At 39.5% G+C, this 25,479-nt stretch overlaps 1 protein-coding gene across 1 annotated transcript in view; it reads right to left on the reverse strand.

Annotated features, from left to right (window-relative positions):
* The window catches only part of Smp_178260 (DNA polymerase alpha catalytic subunit,putative), a gene marked incomplete at both ends in the record, with an annotated part of 45,165 nt that overhangs the window by 10,361 nt on the left and 9,325 nt on the right, over positions 1–25,479 (reverse strand). Inside the window, 9 exons of the mRNA XM_018790945.1 lie at positions 347–742; positions 1,095–1,489; positions 2,830–2,914; positions 4,013–4,230; positions 6,103–6,167; positions 19,570–19,718; positions 20,622–20,714; positions 21,519–21,637; positions 24,806–25,126. Coding sequence (XP_018645831.1) covers positions 347–742; positions 1,095–1,489; positions 2,830–2,914; positions 4,013–4,230; positions 6,103–6,167; positions 19,570–19,718; positions 20,622–20,714; positions 21,519–21,637; positions 24,806–25,126 — 1,841 coding nt within the window. The remainder of the gene's footprint in view (positions 1–346; positions 743–1,094; positions 1,490–2,829; positions 2,915–4,012; positions 4,231–6,102; positions 6,168–19,569; positions 19,719–20,621; positions 20,715–21,518; positions 21,638–24,805; positions 25,127–25,479) is intronic.

Below are 25,479 nucleotides of genomic sequence, written 5' to 3' on the forward strand. Positions count from 1 at the left end.
ATTGACTCATGATCTCAACTATTGAAATTACCATAATATCCACAAAACCCTTTCAGATAGAAATATAATTGACCATTCATCCCTGTGACCTTTGTAAGTTTACTTAGTTTCCTTAAAATTGATCTTCAAAGTACACCGTTACTACATGAAATTCAAGCAACGAAATTCAGGCTTCAATTTTAACTTATGACACGAAGATCGGAATAGTGTAAAGCTTTAGAGTATTAAATTGATTCAAATCTAACATTTTTTTATTTGAAACTGGGAAGATCATTTAACAGTAAAATGACCCCCATCATAATATAAAAATATAACGACAGGTGTTAAATAGTTGAGAATCACTAACCTGTAACTGATGGCATAGTCTAAGGACAAGATGTGCATCAGAAAGACAAAAATCAATGAGCTGTCGGACTAGGTCGGAATTAGAGAACAAACATCGCAAATCAGCAGAATCTATTTCAATGTCTGCTAATTCTGCACCGACACCCATTATTGAAAGATCATTATCACAAACAAATTTAGTGTTTCCATTTAGTCGACTGATCAGGATGGGTGGAATTTGACGTTTTGGAAGTACACCAATTTGCGAGGATTTGTCATCCTTTTTAGAAGTAACCTCTCCTAAAACTTGACTGGCTAGATCAGAAAGGTTGTATGTTCTTGATCGAACCAATTCACGAGCAGATACTTTTGTGTCACAAACAAGACGACCAGGCATTGAATGACGAATAATCCAAGACTAAAATGAAGAAAAGTGCAAATAATAAAGAAGTACTAATTAGATAAAGTGATATAAGCCAGACTGTTCTAAGCCTTTAGGTACTGAAATTTTGATTAATTGAAGGGCATGAATATCATTTAAAAATACACATAAAATGAAGCAGTTTAGAGTTACAAGGAATAAACTGGAAATTCTGTGTTTAAATCAAAGTTTCAGTCATCTTTTCGTTTAAACATAAGAGGTGAAGTACCGTACATTTTTACGTTCAAATGCCAGAAACTATTATACTAACTGATATTAATTTCTGACTTGTTAAAAGATTACGGAAGATGAAATTATGATTAAATGAATAAAACAAGTGAAGACTAACGCGACTGTTTAAATTCATCGGGAAGTTGACAGAACGTCGTAACCGTCCTACACGGTGCCAATGAGGAACTTTATTAGCATTCAATCTTTGGATTAGTAATTCAATTTGATGTCCCCACAAATCATGTCCAATAATTATATCAGGATCAAGTTTATGTAGGCGAGTCAAGAATCTGCCTAACAATGCACGCTCATTAGGTTCAACATCAACTCCACCAGCTCCTGATGAATCACCATTGGAATGGTTCTTGTATTTTTCTACAGTAGAAGGCGTTGATGAAACTCCTGGATTTAAAGATAACCAAGTAGAAGAAGGAGGACTGTACTGAGCTCCATAGCTTGGTAATTTTGTTCGAAGATCATACGGTAAAGCTGCATCTTTAGGAGGTGCCAAAACTGAAGTGAAAGTGAAAACAAGTTACATTTCAATTGTTACAACTCATACTTTTTATGGAAAGTGATTAATCAAACAGATTACCCAGATAATATACTATCTCATAAAATTTGCCGAAATCTATCAATAGGACTGTGCTAATTAGAGAACTAATCATACGCACAGCAATGAATCAATAAATTACGTACAAACTAAAACTTTACGAAAATACAGATATTTTACTATGAAAGATGAAGGTAATATAGAGGTCTTCGAATTATTGCTCGCGCTCCACGGAATAAGCGAGTGAGCAATGCAAAAGCAATGAATAGGTTGATAAAGTTGCAAATCTCCATCGACGGAAGGGGTTGGGATATGTATCACACGTGTCTGACCACGGCCTACCCCAATTACAGATGTTTGCTAGTGCAAAGGTAAGTTAGGCTAGGGGCGACCAAACTAAAACTTGAAACCAGTCCATGAAATCATTGACGTCGGTCTGAGACTTGATGGTAGAAGTAGACTACCTAGTTGGAGTCCGTGTGATTTGGTTGGAGATAGTTACATGGTTCACAATGGCGCAGATGCATTCACTTTTTATTTTCCCCCCGATCTTGAATCCCAGTATACCTTTATCCAAACCTTTCTACTTAATCTTTTTAAATCATATCCCCGAGACTGAACCCTTTTTATCATTTCTACCATATTATTTTAATCTCTCCTGTTACTTTTATTTTGTCGTACTTATCTGGTCTGGCAACTTGGGCTAGCGTACATCTGTGCCAGGCTTTATGTTGATGTCCGTCTTTCTCTTAGATAGTTATGTATCAAGTATATGTTTAGTATGTCACTTGTATTACTTTTCATCACTTAGGAATAACTTTAATAATTATCAAATGATATTAGTAGGTCGGACAAAAGTCAAATAAGTTGGAGAATAATGTACTCTATTTGGAGTCGACAAAAAATTATCCTGATTAGTTCTGAGGATAAATAAGAAGAAAAGAACGTCAGAATAAGTTTGTAAAGTAAATTAACAATTTTTTTTCCTCATTATTCATTCAGTGAGAAGTGAAAACTTCAGTTTTACTAATAAACATGCAATAATCTGTAGTATCACCAATTAGTTCTCAAGATTTTGACGGTAGTATAATTAAAAAATCAAACATATTATTGTCTAGCAGCAGAGAAAAAAGTCGATGAATCTAAAATAATATGTAGACATTATTATACACCACAAGAATATGCAAGTAATATTATTAGTATATGAAAGGTGTAACGCACAAATGTTGGGAAAATCAAAATAAGTAATGTGAGTTATGAAATGGTATTAAAACATAGGAAGCTTTCATTACAGTCTTACCCAAATAATGTGTTTGAAAAAGACTCTTCTCTATCGGTCTATCAAGAAGATAAGCATTATCAATCAGCAACCCGATTGAAATTATCTAGAAAGAAAAAACACAAAACAGTAAAGTCGTAACCATCATTTAACAGCTTTTGTTACCAGAATAAACAAAAAATTCTTCTAAATCATCATTTGTTATTTTCTATCATATCGTTATATGATAGATTGCTTTGCTAAATATCACCAAATAGAACAACTGGTATTTGTCTGTAAAATGAGAATGAAGGACAATATTATTCTGCAGGAAACTAGTGATGTTTGTCGATTATCTTTGTAGTTGGAGATACAGAAACTCGAGGAAAACCACTATCATAGACAAGGACTAGTATCAGAATAACAAGTGATGATAATTGTAAACAATACAGTAGGTCGTCGTTTGACTTGATTGGATAGTAAGCAGAGTATAACTATTGTGTACCCCGATGTGACCAATGACTTTATAAAAAATCCTCCGTAAAGGGAAGAAATAGTGTAACAACTACAATACTAGTCTCGTGAAATTTATTATTCAGGATTCCTATGGAAAAGTGTATGTATTTTTAAAAAACTCACGCAAAAGACAATGAGACAAAAAAATCTTTGGATTCGGCAAAGGAAACATAATCAGAAAAGAAACTGTAATATTGAACAACTTCATTGAAATAATGTACCTTTGAGATGTATATATGTATTTTTGACAATTCGGTAGGTTTACTTTTTTTCTAACTCAGTGCAATAATTCATGACAACGCTTTATTTCCAGTGTGACATTGTCTTTATTCTCAATATAGCATTTTATTCAGTATATCTTCAGTTTATTTACCATATAACAGGTGTGAACTTTCTCCCAGTATGACAATTATATCCCTTGCACTATTCTATGTGTAATTCGTATACTTACAGAAACCGTGTGTAGACGATTTGTAAAAACCAGTATGTAAATGAATGCGTTTGGTTTATCAATTACAGAACAAATTATTTTGTGTTTTTGTGGAGTTAATAAATCTTTAACTGTAAGTCTTTGTGTTCTTGCTTTGTGTAATGGTAATCACAGTGGTTCTCGTTATACCACTTAAAACAGAACTACTTAACCACGAAATTCAATACCAATAACATGTCTAGAAACCAATTATATCCTAGATCTAAAAATAACACTTACCTCAGAATGACTTGAATGTTTTTGTGTAACTGACTTGATATTTATAGCGGCTAAGCACAGAGGTGGTGCTGGAGGGACTTTCATTAAATCTGACGTATTGTCTGATGATTTTTGGCTTTCAATAACTGTGGACAATTTCGTGATCGGACATCCAGTTCCGGACCTCCAAATGACTTCATAATCAATTTGGCACCAACTTATCTGAGGCTGAACCTGTGCTAAGAACAAAAAGCAGCAGGAAGTTTTAAAAATGTAACTATAACAGTCATATTTTGAACTACGAATAACATTTATCGATAGGTACAAAAATTTCCTGATTTACTTTGAACAAGTAAGAAGTTGATATCCAGAAAAAAATTAATATCGTTTACATTGACAGAATAATATGACAGACAATAATCTTGCATTTTTTGTATTTTTATTTATATTCAATGCTCCACATTACTACTTTCTAACTCCGAGAGTAGCCCTTCTAGGGTTAGTGCAAGTCCGAACACTGCGTAAAGAAAGGCGGTTGGGCATAAGAGTAGCAACCCCTGCCCGTAGAAAAAAGCCTTGCTAAAGATGCGAACCAGAATAAACAATTTAAACCATTTAAACTATATCTTCCGAGTTGAAGGATCCTCATTTGGGAGTTATGACGCCCCACAGTGAAAGCCAAGATTACTTCGGAAGTCATGAGGCCGACGCTACATTTAACAGCCAGAGTGACAGTTAATATAAATACATGGAATGTCCGAACAATGTGAGAGACCGGAGAAACCAGTAAAATAGCTGCCAAAATGAGGAGATACAACCTGACAGTGCTTAGCATCAACTTCCTTGATTATGAGAAAGCATTCAACGGAATGGACAAGGAAACCTCGTGGAACCTTCTTTGACACTATGGTGTACTTGAAAAGATCATCAACATCATCCGGAATTCATACGACGGACTACACTGCAATGTGGTTCATGGAGGACAGCTGACAGATGCATTCCAAGTGAGGACCGGAGTCAGACAAGGCTGTTTACTCTCCCCACTCCTCTTTCTTCTGGTGGTTGATTGGATTGTGAAGACCTCTACACCTCAGGGGAAGCACGGAATACAATGGGCAGCTTGGATGTAACTAAATGATTTGAATTTCGCAGATTAACTAGCTCTTCTATTCCGTACACACCAACAAATGCAGGTGTAGACTGGCAGTGTAGCAGCAGCCTCTATGGCAGTAGGCCTCAAAATACACAAAGGAAAAAGCAACATCCTCAAATACAACACGGAGAACACCAACCCAATCACACTTGGTGAAGCTTTGGAATAGGTGTAAAGATTTTCGTACCTTGACAGCATCATCGACAAAGAAGGAGGATATGATGCAGCGATGTGAGGATGGGTATCGGCAAAGCAAGGACAGCATTCCTAGCGGATACTTGGAGAAGACTCTAGAATCTTGTGTAGAAATTATAAACATACTAACGTTTTTCTTATTGTGATTCTTACTTCCACTTAATGTCTATTTATTTGGAATATAATTATGTTCCTGTTCAAACGTGTTATGATTTGGGGACTTGCTGAGTGAAACAGTGTTCAGAGAATACCAAGCAATAAAAGTAAATGGGTCGTAATAAGAGAGAACATAACAGCTCCAGACATAGTTGAAGATGTATGGATTAAATAATTAATCTGACAGATTTTGGTATACAGATAGGATTTTTGAACCTATAGGTCATGCTTAACAGGTCTTATGCCAGTGTATTTGACCGAAACATCTACCGAGGTATCTTCACTCAAGCAAAACCAGGATGGTTAGAGCATATCAAGGACTATTATTCTATACAATACTAGCTGAAATGTATTATTACCTTAAGTGTATAGTCTCCTACGGTAGGTCATACTGTTTACATCATGTTAACTTAAGTACAATATAGGTAAATCCAAAAGATGACTAATTAATTTACGTGTCCGAGAAATATTTTCTCTTATTCGAATCAATTGTAAGGTGGGAAAATTTTAAAAAATCTACCACTTCTATAGATAGGGGATATCGAAGTGGTGAGTGTAACTGACAATTTGCGTATACAATGATGTAAAAAAGTTTAGAAATACTTACACGCATCTTTGATTTCTAACCAACAGGGACCACGTAACTGCAAGTCAAGCAATAGGTTCTCCAAACTAAATAACAATAGAATAAAGAGAGGAGGACAAAATGCACACTAAGCTATTAAATAACTTCATCGTAAATATTCTATTCGACCTATGATTAATCTCTGAGCAATTATATATAGATAATAGTCATTTAGTTCGTAAACCTTTCAAAATTCTGCATTTTACCTTAGTTGAGACGTACCTACGTAACTAATTGTTCATAGTAAAGACCAATTTATTTACATTTAACGCTTGGCTATGTTGGGACTTTCTGTAAAAATAGGTGATAACTTAGACGTTAAAGCATACAACTTCAGTTGTCAGGTTAGAATTCAGTTTCCCTTATAAAAGTTCAACTCCGCCTGTAGCTCTTCTAGAGTTACTGCCGGTCTCAAGCCCGGGTAAAGGAGGAGGGTTGGGCATGGGGTTAGCGACCCCATCCCGTAGAAAAGCTAACTCGCTAAAAAAAACGTTAACCAGAAAAAATAATTCAAACCATTTAAACTCTGCCCTGGGAGTTGAAGGAATAATTATGACGTCTCATGATGAAAGCCGAAATTCTTCGGAAGTCACGAGACCGATGCACCTTCTAACAACCAGAGCAACACTCTTTATAGGTACATGGAACGTCCGGACAATGTGGGAGACAGGAAAGACCAGCCAAATAGCAATGGAAATGATGAGATACAACTTGGCAGTACTCAGAATCAGCGAAACCCATTGGACACAAACTGGACAACAAAGGCTAGGTACAGGAGAGATGCTGTTGTACTCCGGTCACGAAGGGGAAAATGCTCCACACACTCCGGGAGTTGCTCTAATGCTGTCCAAAGAAGCACGAAATACACTTGTAGGATGGGAATCTCATGGACCCAGAATAATCAAAGCATCATTCAGAACAAAGAAGCAAGGGATCACAATGAACGTTATCCAATGTTATGCACCCACCAATGATAGCAACGACGATGATAAAGATCAGTTCTATGAAAGGCTGCAATCAATTATAGCGAAGTGCTCACGAAAGGACCTCACCATCCTGATGGGAGATCTAAATGCTAAAGTTGGAGTGGACAACACATGATATGAAGATGTAATTGGACGACATGGACCAGAAGAGAGAAATGAAAATGGGGAGAGACTTGCAAACCTATGTGCATTCAACAAATTGGTTATAGGAGGCACAATATTCCCACACAAGCGCATACACAAAGCTACATGGATCTCACCGGACCAAACCACAGAGAACCAGATAGATCACATCTGCATCAACAAAAAATTCCGAAGATCAATGAAAGATGTGAGAACCCGGAGAGGAGCTGACATAGCTTCAGATCACCACCTGGTTGTGGCCAAGATGAGACTGAAGCTAAAGAAACACTGGACAACTGGACAAACAGCACTACAAAGGTTCAATACAGCCTTCCTTCGAGATATTGACAAGCTCCATGAATTTAAGATAACTCTCAACAACAGGTTCCAGGCTCTACAGGATCTACTGAAAGAACAAGAAACTACTTTGGAGGACAACTGGAAAGGGATAAAAGAAGCACTAACTTCAACGTGTCAGGAGGTTCTTGGTCCTAAGAAGCATCATCACAAGGAATGGATCTCTATGGGAACCCTAGACAAAATTCAAAAAAGGAAGAGCAAGAAACTAGCAATTAACAACAGCCGAACACGAGCAGAGAAAGTGTTCAGTCGGCTTCCAGCGAACTCCAACAGAGCCTCCAGAGGCTCAAAAAGAGTCCCAACCAATCAGAGTTCGACAGAACATTCTGGAGTTCCAACGTGGCACGCTACCATTGGTCAGTAGCAATATATGTCGTTAATTGGATTGGCTGAATTAGGATGTTGATTTAACTTAAGCGAACATCTATAAATACCTACGATTTTCTGTACAAAACTGATCCTTGCAGTAAAGGTTTTCTCTGTTACTCGTGTCTTCTCTCTGGTCTTCGAGTTGCTGAGTAGTGCTAGTCTGGGGGTTATCCGAATAGCGTAAGAACTGAATAAAGCGTTCAACCTACAAGACATAACAACTGGCGACGGGGTAATTTATCAAGATGTCTATTACCTTTGACCAATTTGAAGCTTTTCTTGAGCGCCATGAAAAACGTTTCGAGCAGTTCCAGATTCGCATACTTGAAACACTGACCCAGCAAATGAACCTGAACAAGAATGGACTTACAGATGCTTCTGCTAAATCGCATGCTGATTATGTAATTGATTCCATTCATGAATTTCATTTTGATGGTTTGGCTGGTGTAACATTCGAATCTTGGTACAAGAAATATGAAGATGTATTTAATGTTGACCTAGAAACGTTTGATGATGCTGCCAAGATCAGGGTGCTACTACGAAAGCTGGGGACCGTTGAGCATGAACGATACACTAATTACATTCTGCCCAAGAACCCAAGAGACATTTCATTCGAAGAAACAGTTAAAATTTTATCGCAAATTTTCGGTGAACAGTCTTCCTTGTTCAATATTCGCTATCAGTGCTTGAAGATAGTAAAAGCCGGCAATGATGACTGGGTGCAACATGCTAGCATAATAAATCGTGAATGTGAGCGCTTTAAACTATCAGCAATGACAGAAGACCAATTCAAATGTCTTGTTTTCGTATGCAGCTTACAGTCTTCAGAAGACGCCGACATCAGAACCAGAATTTTAAGTAAAATGGAACAGTGTCCAAACGTAACTCTACAAGAAGTTACTACCGAGTGCCAAAGGTTAGTGAACTTGAAGCATGATACCTCAATGGTAGAAAACGGTAACTGTTTCCATAATGTCAATGCAGTCAAGAGAAAATCCTTGCAAGGTTCCAGCACATGTAATTATCGTAATAACGGCGGCAAACCATCATCTCCATGCTGGGCATGTGGAGACTGGCACTATAAGAAGTTTTGCCCGTATAAAGAACATTGTTGTAGTAAGTGTCATCGAAAGGGCCATATAGAAACCAGCTGCAGGAAAAGAAACTATAAACGACATTTTGCAAAACCTTACTTCAAGAAATACAGGTCTGCGACATTAACGAAAAGAATATTGGTATCGCATAACAAAGCTCGAAGTTGCCGCCAGAGAAAGTACGTAACCTTGGATATTAATAAACACCGCATTCGACTTCAGCTTGATACTGCTTCTGATATTACTTTGATAAGTCTAGAAACTTGGAAGAAGATTGGGCGACCCTCGGTGCATCGAACAACACAAATAGCTCATAGTGCATCAGGTGGAAAGTTAAACATTGTTGGAGAGATACCTTGTATTGTGTCTAAAGATGCGGTAACAACAAATGCAACAGTGTATCTTACAAAGAAGCCAGCACTCGACTTAATGGGGTTGGATCTAATAGAAACACTTGACCTAGCAGACCACTCTATTAACAGTATCTGCAAACGAATCACAACTTACAACACCTCAGAGTGGAGTCAGAAAAATGCCATGCTACAAAAACACCAAGACGTGTTTCAAGAAGGATTAGGCGAGTGCACGAAAGCTAAAGCAGTGCTAACTCTAAGGCCTGCAGCTACTCCCATTTTTCGACCTAAAAGACCTGTGCCCTATGTTGCTCTTCCAATAGTCGAACAGGAATTACAGCGACTTCAGCAAATGGGTGTTATCGAGCCTGTGAACTTCTCGAACTGGGCAGCACCGATAGTGGTGGTCAAGAAGTCGAATGGAAGTGTCCGTCTATGTGCAGACTACTCCACAGGATTAAATGAAGCTCTAGAGTCCCATCAGTATCCGTTGCCCTTACCAGAAGATCTTTTCGCTAAGCTGAACGGTGGCAGATATTTTGCGAAATTGGACTTATCAGACGCATATCTTCAAATCCCAGTATCTGATGAAAGCAAAGATCTTTTAACGATCAACACACACAAAGGTCTGTTCCGGTATAACCGACTACCTTTTGGGGTGAAGACAGCGCCTTCTATTTTTCAGCAAGTTATGGATACCATGTTACGAGGTATTCCAGGGGCAGCAGCTTACTTAGACGACATCATAATTATGGCAGTAGATAAAATGGACCTGCAGAAGAAACTAGACCAGGTACTAGAACGCGTAGCCGATTATGGTTTTCGACTCCGAGCGGAAAAATGTGACTTCTATATGCAGCAAGTACGGTACCTGGGGTTCATAATAGATAAAGACGGAAGACGACCAGACCCAGAGAACATTGAAGCAGTGAAAACAATGCCTAGACCCAGGGACATTACCACCCTACGATCATTCTTGGGGTTGGTCAGCCATTATGGCACCTTCCTCCCTGATCTCCATCGTCTACGTGCTCCACTAAACAACCTACTACAAACGAATACGAGATGGAATTGGTCTGCAGACTGCCAAGCGTCTTTCGAGAAAATCAAGCAACTCCTGACTTCCAATCTTTTATTGACACACTATGATCCTTCGCTGCCGATAGTCGTCGCTTCAGATGCTTCTAACTATGGTGTGGGTGCAGTTATCTCTCACATTTTTCCTGATGGGTCTGAAAAAGCTATCTCACACGCTGCCAGATCTTTGACAACGACCGAAAGGAACTATAGTCAGATTGAAAAAGAGGCCCTATCAATTATCTTTGCAGTGAAGAATTTCCATAAGATGATATATGGCCGACATTTTACTCTAATAACAGACCATAAACCACTACTTGCAGTTTTTGGGTCAAAGAAAGGTATTCCAGTTCATACAGCTAACCGACTCCAACGATGGGCAACCACACTTCTTGGTTACGACTTCAAGATAAAGTATCAGTCTACTACCGCCTTCGGACAAGCTGACGCATTGTCAAGATTAATAGGCTCCCAATCAAAAACCCCAGAGGAGACTCTCGTAGCAAATATAAAAGCCGAGGAAGAAGTTCATCGTGTATTGGATGACGCAATCAATGGACTCCCAGTAACCTTTGAAACTATCAAGAAGATCACTGAAAGTGATAAGATACTGAGCACAGTCAAATGCTATCTCTCGTCCAAATGGCCAAACAATCGCCTTGACGGAGAACTTTTGCAATATTTTCGTCGACGGGACTCTCTAATGGTTGTTGACTCGTGTATTATGTTCGGTGATCGAATTGTTATTCCGAAGTTATTACGTTACAAGGTTCTCAAGCAGTTTCACAGTGGCCATCCTGGAATCAATAAAATGAAATCGTTGGCTCGTAGTTATGCTTATTGGCCGTCAATGGACAAAGATATCGAGAATAAATGCCGTAACTGTCCATCATGCATTCAAGCCGCTAAAAATCCTGTGAAATGCGAACCTCAGTATTGGCCTACGCCTGCAGGACCCTGGGAAAGAATTCATGCAGATTTTGCTGGTCCAATCCAAGGAAAAATGTTTCTAATTATCGTAGATGCATTTACTAAATGGCCGGAAGTATATACCATGCCAAATTGTACAACCTCAGAAACAATCTACAAGCTGTCTACCCTGTTTAGCTGTTTTGGAGTACCAGAGACCTTAGTAACAGACAATGGCTCGCAATTCGCCGCAGAATCGTTTAAGCATTTCTGTAAAGCAAACGGAATAACTCATCTTCGTTCTCCACCCTATCATCCACAATCTAACGGACAAGCAGAACGCTTTGTGGACACTTTTAAACGAGCATTACTGAAGGGGGGAGGCGAAGGGCCGACTGAGCAGGTGATCACGAAATTTTTAACATCCTACAGATCCACTCCGAATCCGAATGTTCCGGACGGCAAGTCTCCTGAGGAAGTCATGTTCGGAAGACGCGTTCGAACCGTCTTCAATGCCATGTTGCCATCCCAATTAGTTGATGAGCGCAGTCACAATCCAAGTATTCGGAACTTCAATGTCGGCGACAAAGTTTACATTAAATCCTACATCGGGAAGAACCGATGGGAGCCGGGAGAAGTTGTACAAAAATTGGGAAGAGTTCTGTACAGAGTTCGAGGAACTTTTGGGATGTGCATACGACACACAAATCAAATCCTTAAAGACAAAAGAATGATTCAGAATCGAAATAACCCGCCGAATTTTCCGTTAGATTTAATCTTAGACGCACCAACGCCACAAACGCCAAAGAACACTGGAAGGAAGCCGTGGACAGGGAAAACGACGAGAATAATGGGACGACGTCGCAACCCAGTCATCAAACTACAAGTTGACCCTAGGAAGAAGTCTTATTCGGGGGAGGTGTTAAGTCGGCTTCCAGCGAACTCCAACAGAGCCTCCAGAGGCTCAAAAAGAGTCCCAACCAATCAGAGTTCGACAGAACATTCTGGAGTTCCAACGTGGCACGCTACCATTGGTCAGTAGCAATATATGTCGTTAATTGGATTGGCTGAATTAGGATGTTGATTTAACTTAAGCGAACATCTATAAATACCTACGATTTTCTGTACAAAACTGATCCTTGCAGTAAAGGTTTTCTCTGTTACTCGTGTCTTCTCTCTGGTCTTCGAGTTGCTGAGTAGTGCTAGTCTGGGGGTTATCCGAATAGCGTAAGAACTGAATAAAGCGTTCAACCTACAAGACATAACAACTGGCGACGGGGTAATTTATCAAGATGTCTATTACCTTTGACCAATTTGAAGCTTTTCTTGAGCGCCATGAAAAACGTTTCGAGCAGTTCCAGATTCGCATACTTGAAACACTGACCCAGCAAATGAACCTGAACAAGAATGGACTTACAGATGCTTCTGCTAAATCGCATGCTGATTATGTAATTGATTCCATTCATGAATTTCATTTTGATGGTTTGGCTGGTGTAACATTCGAATCTTGGTACAAGAAATATGAAGATGTATTTAATGTTGACCTAGAAACGTTTGATGATGCTGCCAAGATCAGGGTGCTACTACGAAAGCTGGGGACCGTTGAGCATGAACGACACACTAATTACATTCTGCCCAAGAACCCAAGAGACATTTCATTCGAAGAAACAGTTAAAATTTTATCGCAAATTTTCGGTGAACAGTCTTCCTTGTTCAATATTCGCTATCAGTGCTTGAAGATAGTAAAAGCCGGCAATGATGACTGGGTGCAACATGCTAGCATAATAAATCGTGAATGTGAGCGCTTTAAACTATCAGCAATGACAGAAGACCAATTCAAATGTCTTGTTTTCGTATGCAGCTTACAGTCTTCAGAAGACGCCGACATCAGAACCAGAATTTTAAGTAAAATGGAACAGTGTCCAAACGTAACTCTACAAGAAGTTACTACCGAGTGCCAAAGGTTAGTGAACTTGAAGCATGATACCTCAATGGTAGAAAACGGTAACTGTTTCCATAATGTCAATGCAGTCAAGAGAAAATCCTTGCAAGGTTCCAGCACATGTAATTATCGTAATAACGGCGGCAAACCATCATCTCCATGCTGGGCATGTGGAGACTGGCACTATAAGAAGTTTTGCCCGTATAAAGAACATTGTTGTAGTAAGTGTCATCGAAAGGGCCATATAGAAACCAGCTGCAGGAAAAGAAACTATAAACGACATTTTGCAAAACCTTACTTCAAGAAATACAGGTCTGCGACATTAACGAAAAGAATATTGGTATCGCATAACAAAGCTCGAAGTTGCCGCCAGAGAAAGTACGTAACCTTGGATATTAATAAACACCGCATTCGACTTCAGCTTGATACTGCTTCTGATATTACTTTGATAAGTCTAGAAACTTGGAAGAAGATTGGGCGACCCTCGGTGCATCGAACAACACAAATAGCTCATAGTGCATCAGGTGGAAAGTTAAACATTGTTGGAGAGATACCTTGTATTGTGTCTAAAGATGCGGTAACAACAAATGCAACAGTGTATCTTACAAAGAAGCCAGCACTCGACTTAATGGGGTTGGATCTAATAGAAACACTTGACCTAGCAGACCACTCTATTAACAGTATCTGCAAACGAATCACAACTTACAACACCTCAGAGTGGAGTCAGAAAAATGCCATGCTACAAAAACACCAAGACGTGTTTCAAGAAGGATTAGGCGAGTGCACGAAAGCTAAAGCAGTGCTAACTCTAAGGCCTGCAGCTACTCCCATTTTTCGACCTAAAAGACTTGTGCCCTATGCTGTTCTTCCAATAGTCGAACGGGAATTACAGCGACTTCAGCAAATGGGTGTTATCGAGCCTGTGGACTTCTCGAACTGGGCAGCACCGATAGTGGTGGTCAAGAAGTCGAATGGAAGTGTCCGTCTATGTGCAGACTACTCCACAGGATTAAATGAAGCTCTAGAGTCCCATCAGTATCCGTTGCCCTTACCAGAAGATCTTTTCGCTAAGCTGAACGGTGGCAGATATTTTGCGAAATTGGACTTATCAGACGCATATCTTCAAATCCCGGTATCTGATGAAAGCAAAGATCTTTTAACGATCAACACACACAAAGGTCTGTTCCGGTATAACCGACTACCTTTTGGGGTGAAGACAGCGCCTTCTATTTTTCAGCAAGTTATGGATACCATGTTACAAGGTATTCCAGGGGCAGCAGCTTACTTAGACGACATCATAATTATGGCAGTAGATAAAATGGACCTGCAGAAGAAACTAGACCAGGTACTAGAACGCGTAGCCGATTATGGTTTTCGACTCCGAGCGGAAAAATGTGACTTCTATATGCAGCAAGTACGGTACCTGGGGTTCATAATAGATAAAGACGGAAGACGACCAGACCCAGAGAACATTGAAGCAGTGAAAACAATGCCTAGACCCAGGGACATTACCACCCTACGATCATTCTTGGGGTTGGTCAGCCATTATGGTACCTTCCTCCCTGATCTCCATCGTCTACGTGCTCCACTAAACAACCTACTACAAACGAATACGAGATGGAATTGGTCTGCAGACTGCCAAGCGTCTTTCGAGAAAATCAAGCAACTCCTGACTTCCAATCTTTTATTGACACACTATGATCCTTCGCTGCCGATAGTCGTCGCTTCAGATGCTTCTAACTATGGTGTGGGTGCAGTTATCTCTCACATTTTTCCTGATGGGTCTGAAAAAGCTATCTCACACGCTGCCAGATCTTTGACAACGACCGAAAGGAACTATAGTCAGATTGAAAAAGAGGCCCTATCAATTATCTTTGCAGTGAAGAATTTCCATAAGATGATATATGGCCGACATTTTACTCTAATAACAGACCATAAACCACTACTTGCAGTTTTTGGGTCAAAGAAAGGTATTCCAGTTCATACAGCTAACCGACTCCAACGATGGGCAACCACACTTCTTGGTTACGACTTCAAGATAAAGTATCAGTCTACTACCGCCTTCGGACAAGCTGACGCATTGTCAAGATTAATAGGCTCCCAATCAAAAACCCCAGAGGAGACTCTCGTAGCAAATATAAAAGCCGAGGAAGAAGTTCATCGTGTATTGGATGACGCAATCAATGGACTCCCAGTAACCTTTGAAACTATCAAGAAGATCACTGAAAGTGATAAGATACTGAGCACAGTCAAATGCTATCTCTCGTCCAAATGGCCAAACAATCGCCTTGACGGAGAACTTTTGCAATATTTTCGTCGACGGGACTCTCTAATGGTTGTTGACTCGTGTATTATGTTCGGTGATCGAATTGTTATTCCGAAGTTATTACGTTACAAGGTTCTCAAGCAGTTTCACAGTGGCCATCCTGGAATCAATAAAATGAAATCGTTGGCTCGTAGTTATGCTTATTGGCCGTCAATGGACAAAGATATCGAGAATAAATGCCGTAACTGTCCATCATGCATTCAAGCCGCTAAAAATCCTGTGAAATGCGAACCTCAGTATTGGCCTACGCCTGCAGGACCCTGGGAAAGAATTCATGCAGATTTTGCTGGTCCAATCCAAGGAAAAATGTTTCTAATTATCGTAGATGCATTTACTAAATGGCCGGAAGTATATACCATGCCAAATTGTACAACCTCAGAAACAATCTACAAGCTGTCTACCCTGTTTAGCTGTTTTGGAGTACCAGAGACCTTAGTAACAGACAATGGCTCGCAATTCGCCGCAGAATCGTTTAAGCATTTCTGTAAAGCAAACGGAATAACTCATCTTCGTTCTCCACCCTATCATCCACAATCTAACGGACAAGCAGAACGCTTTGTGGACACTTTTAAACGAGCATTACTGAAGGGGGGAGGCGAAGGGCCGACTGAGCAGGTGATCACGAAATTTTTAACATCCTACAGATCCACTCCGAATCCGAATGTTCCGGACGGCAAGTCTCCTGAGGAAGTCATGTTCGGAAGACGCGTTCGAACCGTCTTCAATGCCATGTTGCCATCCCAATTAGTTGATGAGCGCAGTCACAATCCAAGTATTCGGAACTTCAATGTCGGCGACAAAGTTTACATTAAATCCTACATCGGGAAGAACCGATGGGAGCCGGGAGAAGTTGTACAAAAATTGGGAAGAGTTCTGTACAGAGTTCGAGGAACTTTTGGGATGTGCATACGACACACAAATCAAATCCTTAAAGACAAAAGAATGATTCAGAATCGAAATAACCCGCCGAATTTTCCGTTAGATTTAATCTTAGACGCACCAACGCCACAAACGCCAAAGAACACTGGAAGGAAGCCGTGGACAGGGAAAACGACGAGAATAATGGGACGACGTCGCAACCCAGTCATCAAACTACAAGTTGACCCTAGGAAGAAGTCTTATTCGGGGGAGGTGTTAAGTCGGCTTCCAGCGAACTCCAACAGAGCCTCCAGAGGCTCAAAAAGAGTCCCAACCAATCAGAGTTCGACAGAACATTCTGGAGTTCCAACGTGGCACGCTACCATTGGTCAGTAGCAATATATGTCGTTAATTGGATTGGCTGAATTAGGATGTTGATTTAACTTAAGCGAACATCTATAAATACCTACGATTTTCTGTACAAAACTGATCCTTGCAGTAAAGGTTTTCTCTGTTACTCGTGTCTTCTCTCTGGTCTTCGAGTTGCTGAGTAGTGCTAGTCTGGGGGTTATCCGAATAGCGTAAGAACTGAATAAAGCGTTCAACCTACAAGACATAACAGAAAGTCAAAGCACAAGCAGACTACGCAGAAGCAAACAGGGAAGTGAAGAAAAGCATTAAAGCCGACAAGCAGAAATACATGGGAGAACTAGCAACGGCGGCGGAAAAAGCTGCAAGAGAAGGCAATATGAAACAACTATATGATACAACGAAGAAATTGGCAGGGAGATATAGCAAACCAGAGAGACCAGTCAAGGACAAAAAAGGAAAGACAATCACTGAGATTCAAGAACAGAGGAAAAGATGGGCAGAATACTTCGAGGAACTGCTGAATAGACCAGCCCCATTGAATCCACCGAACATCGAAGCAGCCCACACTGACCTTCCTATAGATGTCACTCCACCAACGATCGAAGAAGTCAAGATGGCCATCAGACAAATCAAAAGTGGGAAGGCGGCAGGACCTGACAATATACCAGCAGAAGCACTGAAGTCAGAGATTGAAGTAACTGCAAACATGCTTCACCTTCTATTCAAGAAGATATGGGAAGAGGAACAAGTGCCAACGGACTGGAAAGAAGGATATCTCATCAAGATACCAAAGAAAGGAGATCTGAGCAAATGTGAAAACTACAGAGGCATCAGTTTGTTATCAGTACCAGGAAAAGTTTTCAACAGAGTGCTGCTGAATCGGATGAAAGACGCAGTAGACGCCCAACTTTGAGATCATCAGGCTGGATTCCGTAAGGATCGGTCGTGAACAGACCAGATTGCGACACTACGGATCATCGTCGAACAATCAGTTGAGTGGAACTCATCACTATACGTCAACTTCATCGACTATGAGAAGGCGTTTGACAGCGTGGATAGGAGGACATTATGGAAACTTCTTCGACACTATGGAGTTCCTGAAAAGATTGTCAACATTATCCAAAACTCATACGATGGACTACATTGCAAAGTGGTGCATGGAGGACAGCTGACAGATGCATTTCCAGTAAGGACCGGAGTCAGACAAGGCTGTCTACTCTCCCCCTTCCTCTTTCTTCTAGTGATTGACTGGATTATGAAGAATTCGACATCTGACGAGAAATACGGAATACAATGGACAGCTCAGAATCAATTAGATGATTTGGACTTCGCAGATGACCTAGCCCTCCTCTCTCATTCACACGAACAAATACAGACGAAGACCGCAAATGTAGCAGCAGCCTCCGCATCGATAGGCCTCCACATTCACAAAGGAAAAAGCAAGATTCTCAAATGCAACACGGAGAACACCAACCCAATCACACTTGATGGCGAAACTCTGGAAGAGGTGGAAACATTCAAGTACCTGGGGAGCATCGTTGATAAACAAGGAGGATCGGATGCGGATGTAAAGGCGAGGATTGGCAAAGCAAGGGCAGCATTTCTACAATTGAAGAACATATGGAACTCAAAACAACTCTCAACCAATTTCAAGGTCAGAATCTTTAATACGAACGTCAAGACAGTCCTACTGTATGGAGCTGAAACGTGGAGAACTACTACGACTATCATCAGGAAGGTACAAGTATTGATAAATAGTTGTCTACGCAAAATACTCAACATCCATTGGCCGGATACTATCAGCAACAGCGTTTTATGGGAGAGGACAAACCAGCTTCCAACTGGAGAGGAAATTAGGAAAAGACGTTGGAAGTGGATCGGACATACATTAAGGAAATCACAAATGTGCATCACGACTCAATCCCTAACTTGGAATCCGGAAGGGAAGCGGAAAAGAGGAAGGCCAACGAACACACTACGCCGGGAAATAGAAGCCGATATGAAAAGGATGAATGTTAACTGGAAAGAACTGGAAACGATTGCCCAGGACAGAGATGGATGGAGAATGCTGGTGAGCGACCTATGCTCTTCGACGAGGGGTAGCAGGCGTAAGTAAGTAAGTATAAAAGTTCGATTGGCTGGGCAGTATCATTAGCTCTCATATAAAAATTGTGGCTCAAATTCAAGTACGAAACCTTTACTAGTTTAATGTGTTACGTTTTTCAAATATAATTATCGGAAAATCATTGGTGAAAACGATCGATAGTGGTAGACTAGAACACATAACATTGTCATACATTCGATTTGCAAATTTTTTGTCATTATCAAAATCTGGGAGATCGATATAACAAACTGAGTAGTGTTATATTTACAATCATAACCAGATTAGAATATTTCACTTATGGTAAATGAAAACTAATTACTCAAAATCTGACCTTTTACCAGAAGGTAGATGGAGTCTATATTGCATGTTAAAATTCTAAGTATTAGATACAATCTTAGAGAGGGGGGATTTTGAATGAAGGCGACTTTTACTATAAGGTATATACATAAAAATAGGATTATAATTAATCTCTAAATCGAGATATAAGAGGTAGTGAGAAAATCTATGATACCTATCTATTGATACGATTGCACGCGCGTCATAGTTAGAAGTCAACTGTGAATAGAAAAGACTTACAAAGAGGTGTTCGTCCCAAAAATGTGAGAGAAGGTTTTTCCTTGAAGATCCGCTGGCAAAGCCGAGTATGACGCAGCATAACGGACCTCTAAATAGTCACTTGTTTCTGGCACGTCCGCATATTCGAAAGCATAGCGTTTCTCAGTGGTCTGAAACAATAGGGAAGATGTATCGATACAACGAACGAAACAAATTGTCGACTCAGCCAATCTTAAATGCCAAAGTGAATAGTTTATGAAAAGCAATAGACCAAGACAACACATCTGTACTGTGAAGATATACACAATGATAAATTTACAGGAAAAAAATTAAACAAAATCAATCTATATTATCTGATTCTACTCGGTAATTAATCACATTGAAAACAGTTCAGTGCTAAATTCCTTCATTGAAGCACTAGATCTCTATGCCTTTATTTCCTAAAAGGGTATGTATCCCCTCAAAGATAGGAGGTTTAAATTGTCAATCGTGCATCAAAAAGATCTTGGATCTGACATGATTACGGACAGGATGGTCTCTAGTAACCAGTAGTTTTATGGACAACACATGACTCGTTCTCCTCAAATAAATCGCTTTAAATTTTTCAATATACATGACACACATCAAGTTACATCCTAAAAGCATCTGAGAGATAGGGAATGACTCGAGCGTCAAGTTATCGGGTTCTGTTTACAGTTAGCTAATTAAATGAAGAGACTCAAAATGGATTTCGGACACCCAAAACAATGAATGATAATGAAATAACTAAAGAGCAATTGACATTAATATAACGGAATTTAGACGGATGTATGGATATGACATAATTTTATTTCATGCTTGCCATGAACAAAATCCCAGCTGAATGTAAAAAGCTAGTCATATTATTGATAAACTTTAATGGGAAAATTACAAAACATCTTTTAAATGAACGCAGATCCAATGCATTTGAAAGACGGTCCAACATAGTAATGGAAGACATCAAGGTAGACACTTAAAATATCATTTACACATTCATACTTATCATTTACAAAAGTACAAGAGCAGAAGTTTTAAACATAAACGAGCATACTTACTTTACACCTAAACTTTCCAATTTTATACTGTGAAGTCAAATCTCTAAACTCCATGTAAACATCCTTAACAGTAGGAATATCACCATTTTCAGGCTGAAAATAAATAAATGACAATAAAACCAGAAGGAAACTATTTTTTTAATTAAAAAATAAAAGTATATGTCAGATTATCAAAAGCACTAAGAGCCTCTTCTTACGTTAAAATTAAGTAGATAGTTTTCTTCAATGGCAAGATATACTTCCTTGATAAGACAGCTCAGAAACCCAATTTACAGCAATAGGTCTACAAAATTGTTCCATAAGCAAAATTTCGGCATTTACTCGTTGACTTACTAAAGAAGTATTCTAGACTTAGATCTTGAATGAGAGCAGAGATAATATAGCATACATTTGTGAATCTAAATGCTATGTTTACATCCAGTGAGATAATTTACAGAATTAGTCAAAGGGATCACGTTACATCTAAGACTTCCAGTCAGGTGATGCTTACTGGTTGCCTGAGTAGTGAAAAATGATATTTTATTGAAGTCTATCAGAGAACGCTTTAGAGTCAATTATAGAGATGATGTTTTTTATGATTCTATCTCCGAACAAAGGAAGACCACAAAAATCGATACAATGGTTACCTTAGGTAAACATCACTCTTGTTACACGTCAGTACAAACGAAAGCATGAACTATATGTCAGATGTTCACCACAATGAAGTTATTCATACATCAACACAGATCCCAAAGAGTTATACAGCTTTCTAACTTTATGGTACAAGAAGACCTAACAACGAAGCATCCAAGTTAGTAGAGGTCGATCAACTGGACTATTGCCTTATGATATAAGCGGTAGGTGAAATACAGTTGGTTGGAAAAATAGCTATCCTGTTCTTAAAAACAAATAACTAACCGATGATGTTCGCGGTAGTAAAAATATGCGTCTTTCAAGGTCTTTAATGCGCAAGCAACAGCTGGCATAAGTCCCAGACTTCGAGTGATCATAGAGTTTGCCAAATAGGTAAACAATGCCTGAAACAGTAAGAAATACATGAAGAAATAGATTGTTACACTGAAAAAACAACCATAACACAGTCAATAAATAACAGCTGACACAAACTGGTTGGGTCAAATTTAGTGAGTATATAGACCCAGTGAAGCCGGTGAATAATTGTGAAGGATATCCTACAGAAATCAGATACATTTGATGTGATTCCAAACTTTATTTATTTTTTGCTAAACACTTTTCTAAATGATACTCAATAAGTAAAAATATAAATTAATTGGTAATTAAAAGTGGTCAACACAAGTCATAGTTACAAGATGTTCTAAAGAGTGACTGAAAATCAATGCCTCGTATGTGCTAGTGATTGTTCTACACACTATAATAACTAAAAATGTGACCATTTACTTTTCCCTGTCTGTTAATTATCCTAAATCTTTTTTGTCTCTATACGTAGAAAAAAGTCCTGCTAAAAATCGCCAACCAGATTACACAAATTAAACCATTTAAACTCTGCATTCCAAGTTGAAGTAAGAATTGTGACGCCTCAGAATGATCCTTCGTAAGTCACGCGGCCGATGTCCCTTCTAACAACCAGGGCAACAATTTTTATAGGTACACAGAACGTCCGAACAATGTGAGAGATTAGGAGGACCAGTCAAATAGCTACGGAAATCAGGAGATACGAATTGGCAATGCTCGGAATCAGCGAAACCCATTGGACACAAGTTGGACAGGAAGGGCTAGATACGGGGGAGATGCTACTGGACTCTGGTCACAAAGAGGAAAATAATCCACACACTCAAGAAGATGCTCTGATGCTGTTCAGAGAAGCACGAAACGCACTTATTGGGTGGGAATCTTATGGATCCAGGATCATCAAAGCATCATTTAAAACAAAGAAGGAGGGAGTCACGATGAATGTTATTCAGTGCTATGCCCTCAGCAATCATAGAGAAGTGCCCAAGAAAGGACCTGACCATCCTAATGGGAGACAAACGCCAAAGTCGGGAGAGACGACACCGGGTACATAGATATTATGGGACGAAATGGACTGGGAGAAAGGAAGGAAAATAGTGAGAGATTTGTAGATTTATGTGCCTTCAACAAAATTGTTATAGGTAGCTAAATGTTCCCCCCACAAACGCATACACAAAGCTACATGGCTCTCATCGGATCCCACCACAGAGAACCAGATCAATCACATTTGCATCACTAAGAGATTCGGAAGTTCAATGGAAGACGTGAAAAGCAGGAGAGGAGCTGACATAGCTCCAGGTCACCACCACCTGGTTGTGGCCAAAATAAAACTGAAGCAAAACGAAATGAAACACAATGGAAAAGGCGAGTGAGCCAACTCAAATTAGTTAAGCGTGGATCGATATTTGTAGTCGAACAAAAATAAGTGACAGATATGTGGTGAGTAAGATGAGAAATGCACACCCATATGCTTACATAAAAGCAGTCAAGGTTGACAAGCGAATAAATAGCAAGGTTAAAATGTGACTCCAGAAAAATGGATAAATTGACCTGTTCTGAAGTTAGAATAAGCTATGTGGGCTTAGCATAGCAACCGACACTACAGAAGGACAAGTTCCGACAGACTGGAATGAAGATATCAAAGAGAGGAGATCTGAACAAATGTGAGAAATGCGGAGGCGTCACACTACAATCGGTACCAGGAAAGGTTTTCAAAAGTGTTGTCCAATCGAATGAAATATTCAGTGGACGCCCAACTTTGGGATCAACAAAACGGATTGTGTAAGGGTCAGTCATGCACAGACCAAATCGCGACACTACGGACCATCGTTGAACAATCAATGGAATGGAACTTGTCACTATTCATCAACTTCATTGACTATGAGAAGGTGTATGACAGCGTGGATCGAAGAACCTTATGGAACCTTCTTTGACACTATGGTGTACTTGAAAAGATCATCAACATCATCCGGAATTCATACGACGGACTACACTGCAATGTGGTTCATGGAGGACAGCTGACAGATGCATTCCAAGTGAGGACCGGAGTCAGACAAGGCTGTTTACTCTCCCCACTCCTCTTTCTTCTGGTGGTTGATTGGATTGTGAAGACCTCTACACCTCAGGGGAAGCACGGAATACAATGGGCAGCTTGGATGTAACTAAATGATTTGAATTTCGCAGATTAACTAGCTCTTCTATTCCGTACACACCAACAAATGCAGGTGTAGACTGGCAGTGTAGCAGCAGCCTCTATGGCAGTAGGCCTCAAAATACACAAAGGAAAAAGCAACATCCTCAAATACAACACGGAGAACACCAACCCAATCACACTTGGTGAAGCTTTGGAATAGGTGTAAAGATTTTCGTACCTTGACAGCATCATCGACAAAGAAGGAGAATATGATGCAGTGATGTGTGACTGGGGATTAGCAAAGGGTAACATTCCTACAATTGAAGAACATATGTAACTCGAAACAACTGTCAACTAATATCAAAGTCAGAATCTTCAATACGAACGTCGAGACAGTCCTACTGTATAGAGCTGAAACGTGGAGAACTACTATAACCATCATCAAGAAAGTAAAAGTATTTATAAATAGTTGTCTACTCATGATACTCAATATTCTTTGGGCGGATACCATCAGCAACAGTTTTCTGTGGGAGAGGACACACCAGCTTCCAGTTGAAGAGGAAATTAGAAAGACTTTGGAAGTGGATAGAACGTACATTACGGAAATCACCAAACTGCATCACGAAGCAATCCCTAACTTGGAATCCTAAAGGTAAGCGGAAAAGAGGAACTCCGAAGAAAACATGACGTCGGGAAACAAAAGAAGATATGAAAAGGATGAATAGTAACGGGAAAGAGTTGCTTAGAAGAGGGTCACAGGCGTAAGTAAGTATGTATGTATGTAATGTAATGTTCTCACTAATGTTTGTACGTTAATTCATTTTCACACATGTTGAGTGGTCTGTTCTACTGGATGCGAGAACGGAGTCACAAATAAAATATAAATGCTGCACCAAAACTAAGCAGTGAAGAGATACTCTACATACAACTCGAACGACATAACTCAAAGTTAATCTTGATTTATCTAAAACGTAGGCTTAGTATTACAATCAACCCTCAAACAGAAATATATGCAAAGATATTAGATAAAATTGATTATTTGTATTTATAATGGCTAGACAAATTATTTAAGACCGTAGCATACCTGGTAGTTGTTTGAAATCCTCATGAGCATCAAACCAATAAAAGTAAAGAATGTTTCCCTTGTTTGATGAAGGAGGAAATGAAACTGGACTAGTTTCATCTATCCAAGTTGTTTCATCAGCTTTAGCTAGATTTTCTTCAGTTAACCAGTTAGCAGTTACACTAGTTGTTGATTGCATATTTGATCCACTTGTTGATTTTGGTGGCTGAACGGCAGGTTGAATATTTTTTGGTATCATCTCCATTTCAAAATCTTCCGAAAAATTGGTCTCATCTACTTCAGAAACCATCGATGTTGCCTCTTCGGTTGGAAGTGAAATAGCTGAAAAATTGATAATTTCTTTAGGTTCTAATTATTACAATTCAAGTAAACACCACGCTACTACTGAGTAACAGCTTTCATCTAGTATCTAAAGTCATACGGTTTCTCCAGTGACATGAATAAGGGCTATTATGATATTAAACTATCATAATGTCAACCAGTTACCCTTAGAGAAGCAGTTTTTATCTGCGAATAATATTTGGCCACCCCGTGAAACTATAAATCTATCCACAGGATTAGGTTGTACCTAACAGTAATTTGGTGCTCACAAACCGCATGAAGGAATATCTTAAAACGCAATGATAAACTATTTCGCAGCATTTGAACAACAAGGGCTACACTTGTCAGCTAAA

This window comes from Schistosoma mansoni, assembly GCF_000237925.1.
Source record: "Schistosoma mansoni, WGS project CABG00000000 data, chromosome W unplaced supercontig 0272, strain Puerto Rico, whole genome shotgun sequence".
Taxonomy (NCBI): domain Eukaryota; kingdom Metazoa; phylum Platyhelminthes; class Trematoda; order Strigeidida; family Schistosomatidae; genus Schistosoma; species Schistosoma mansoni.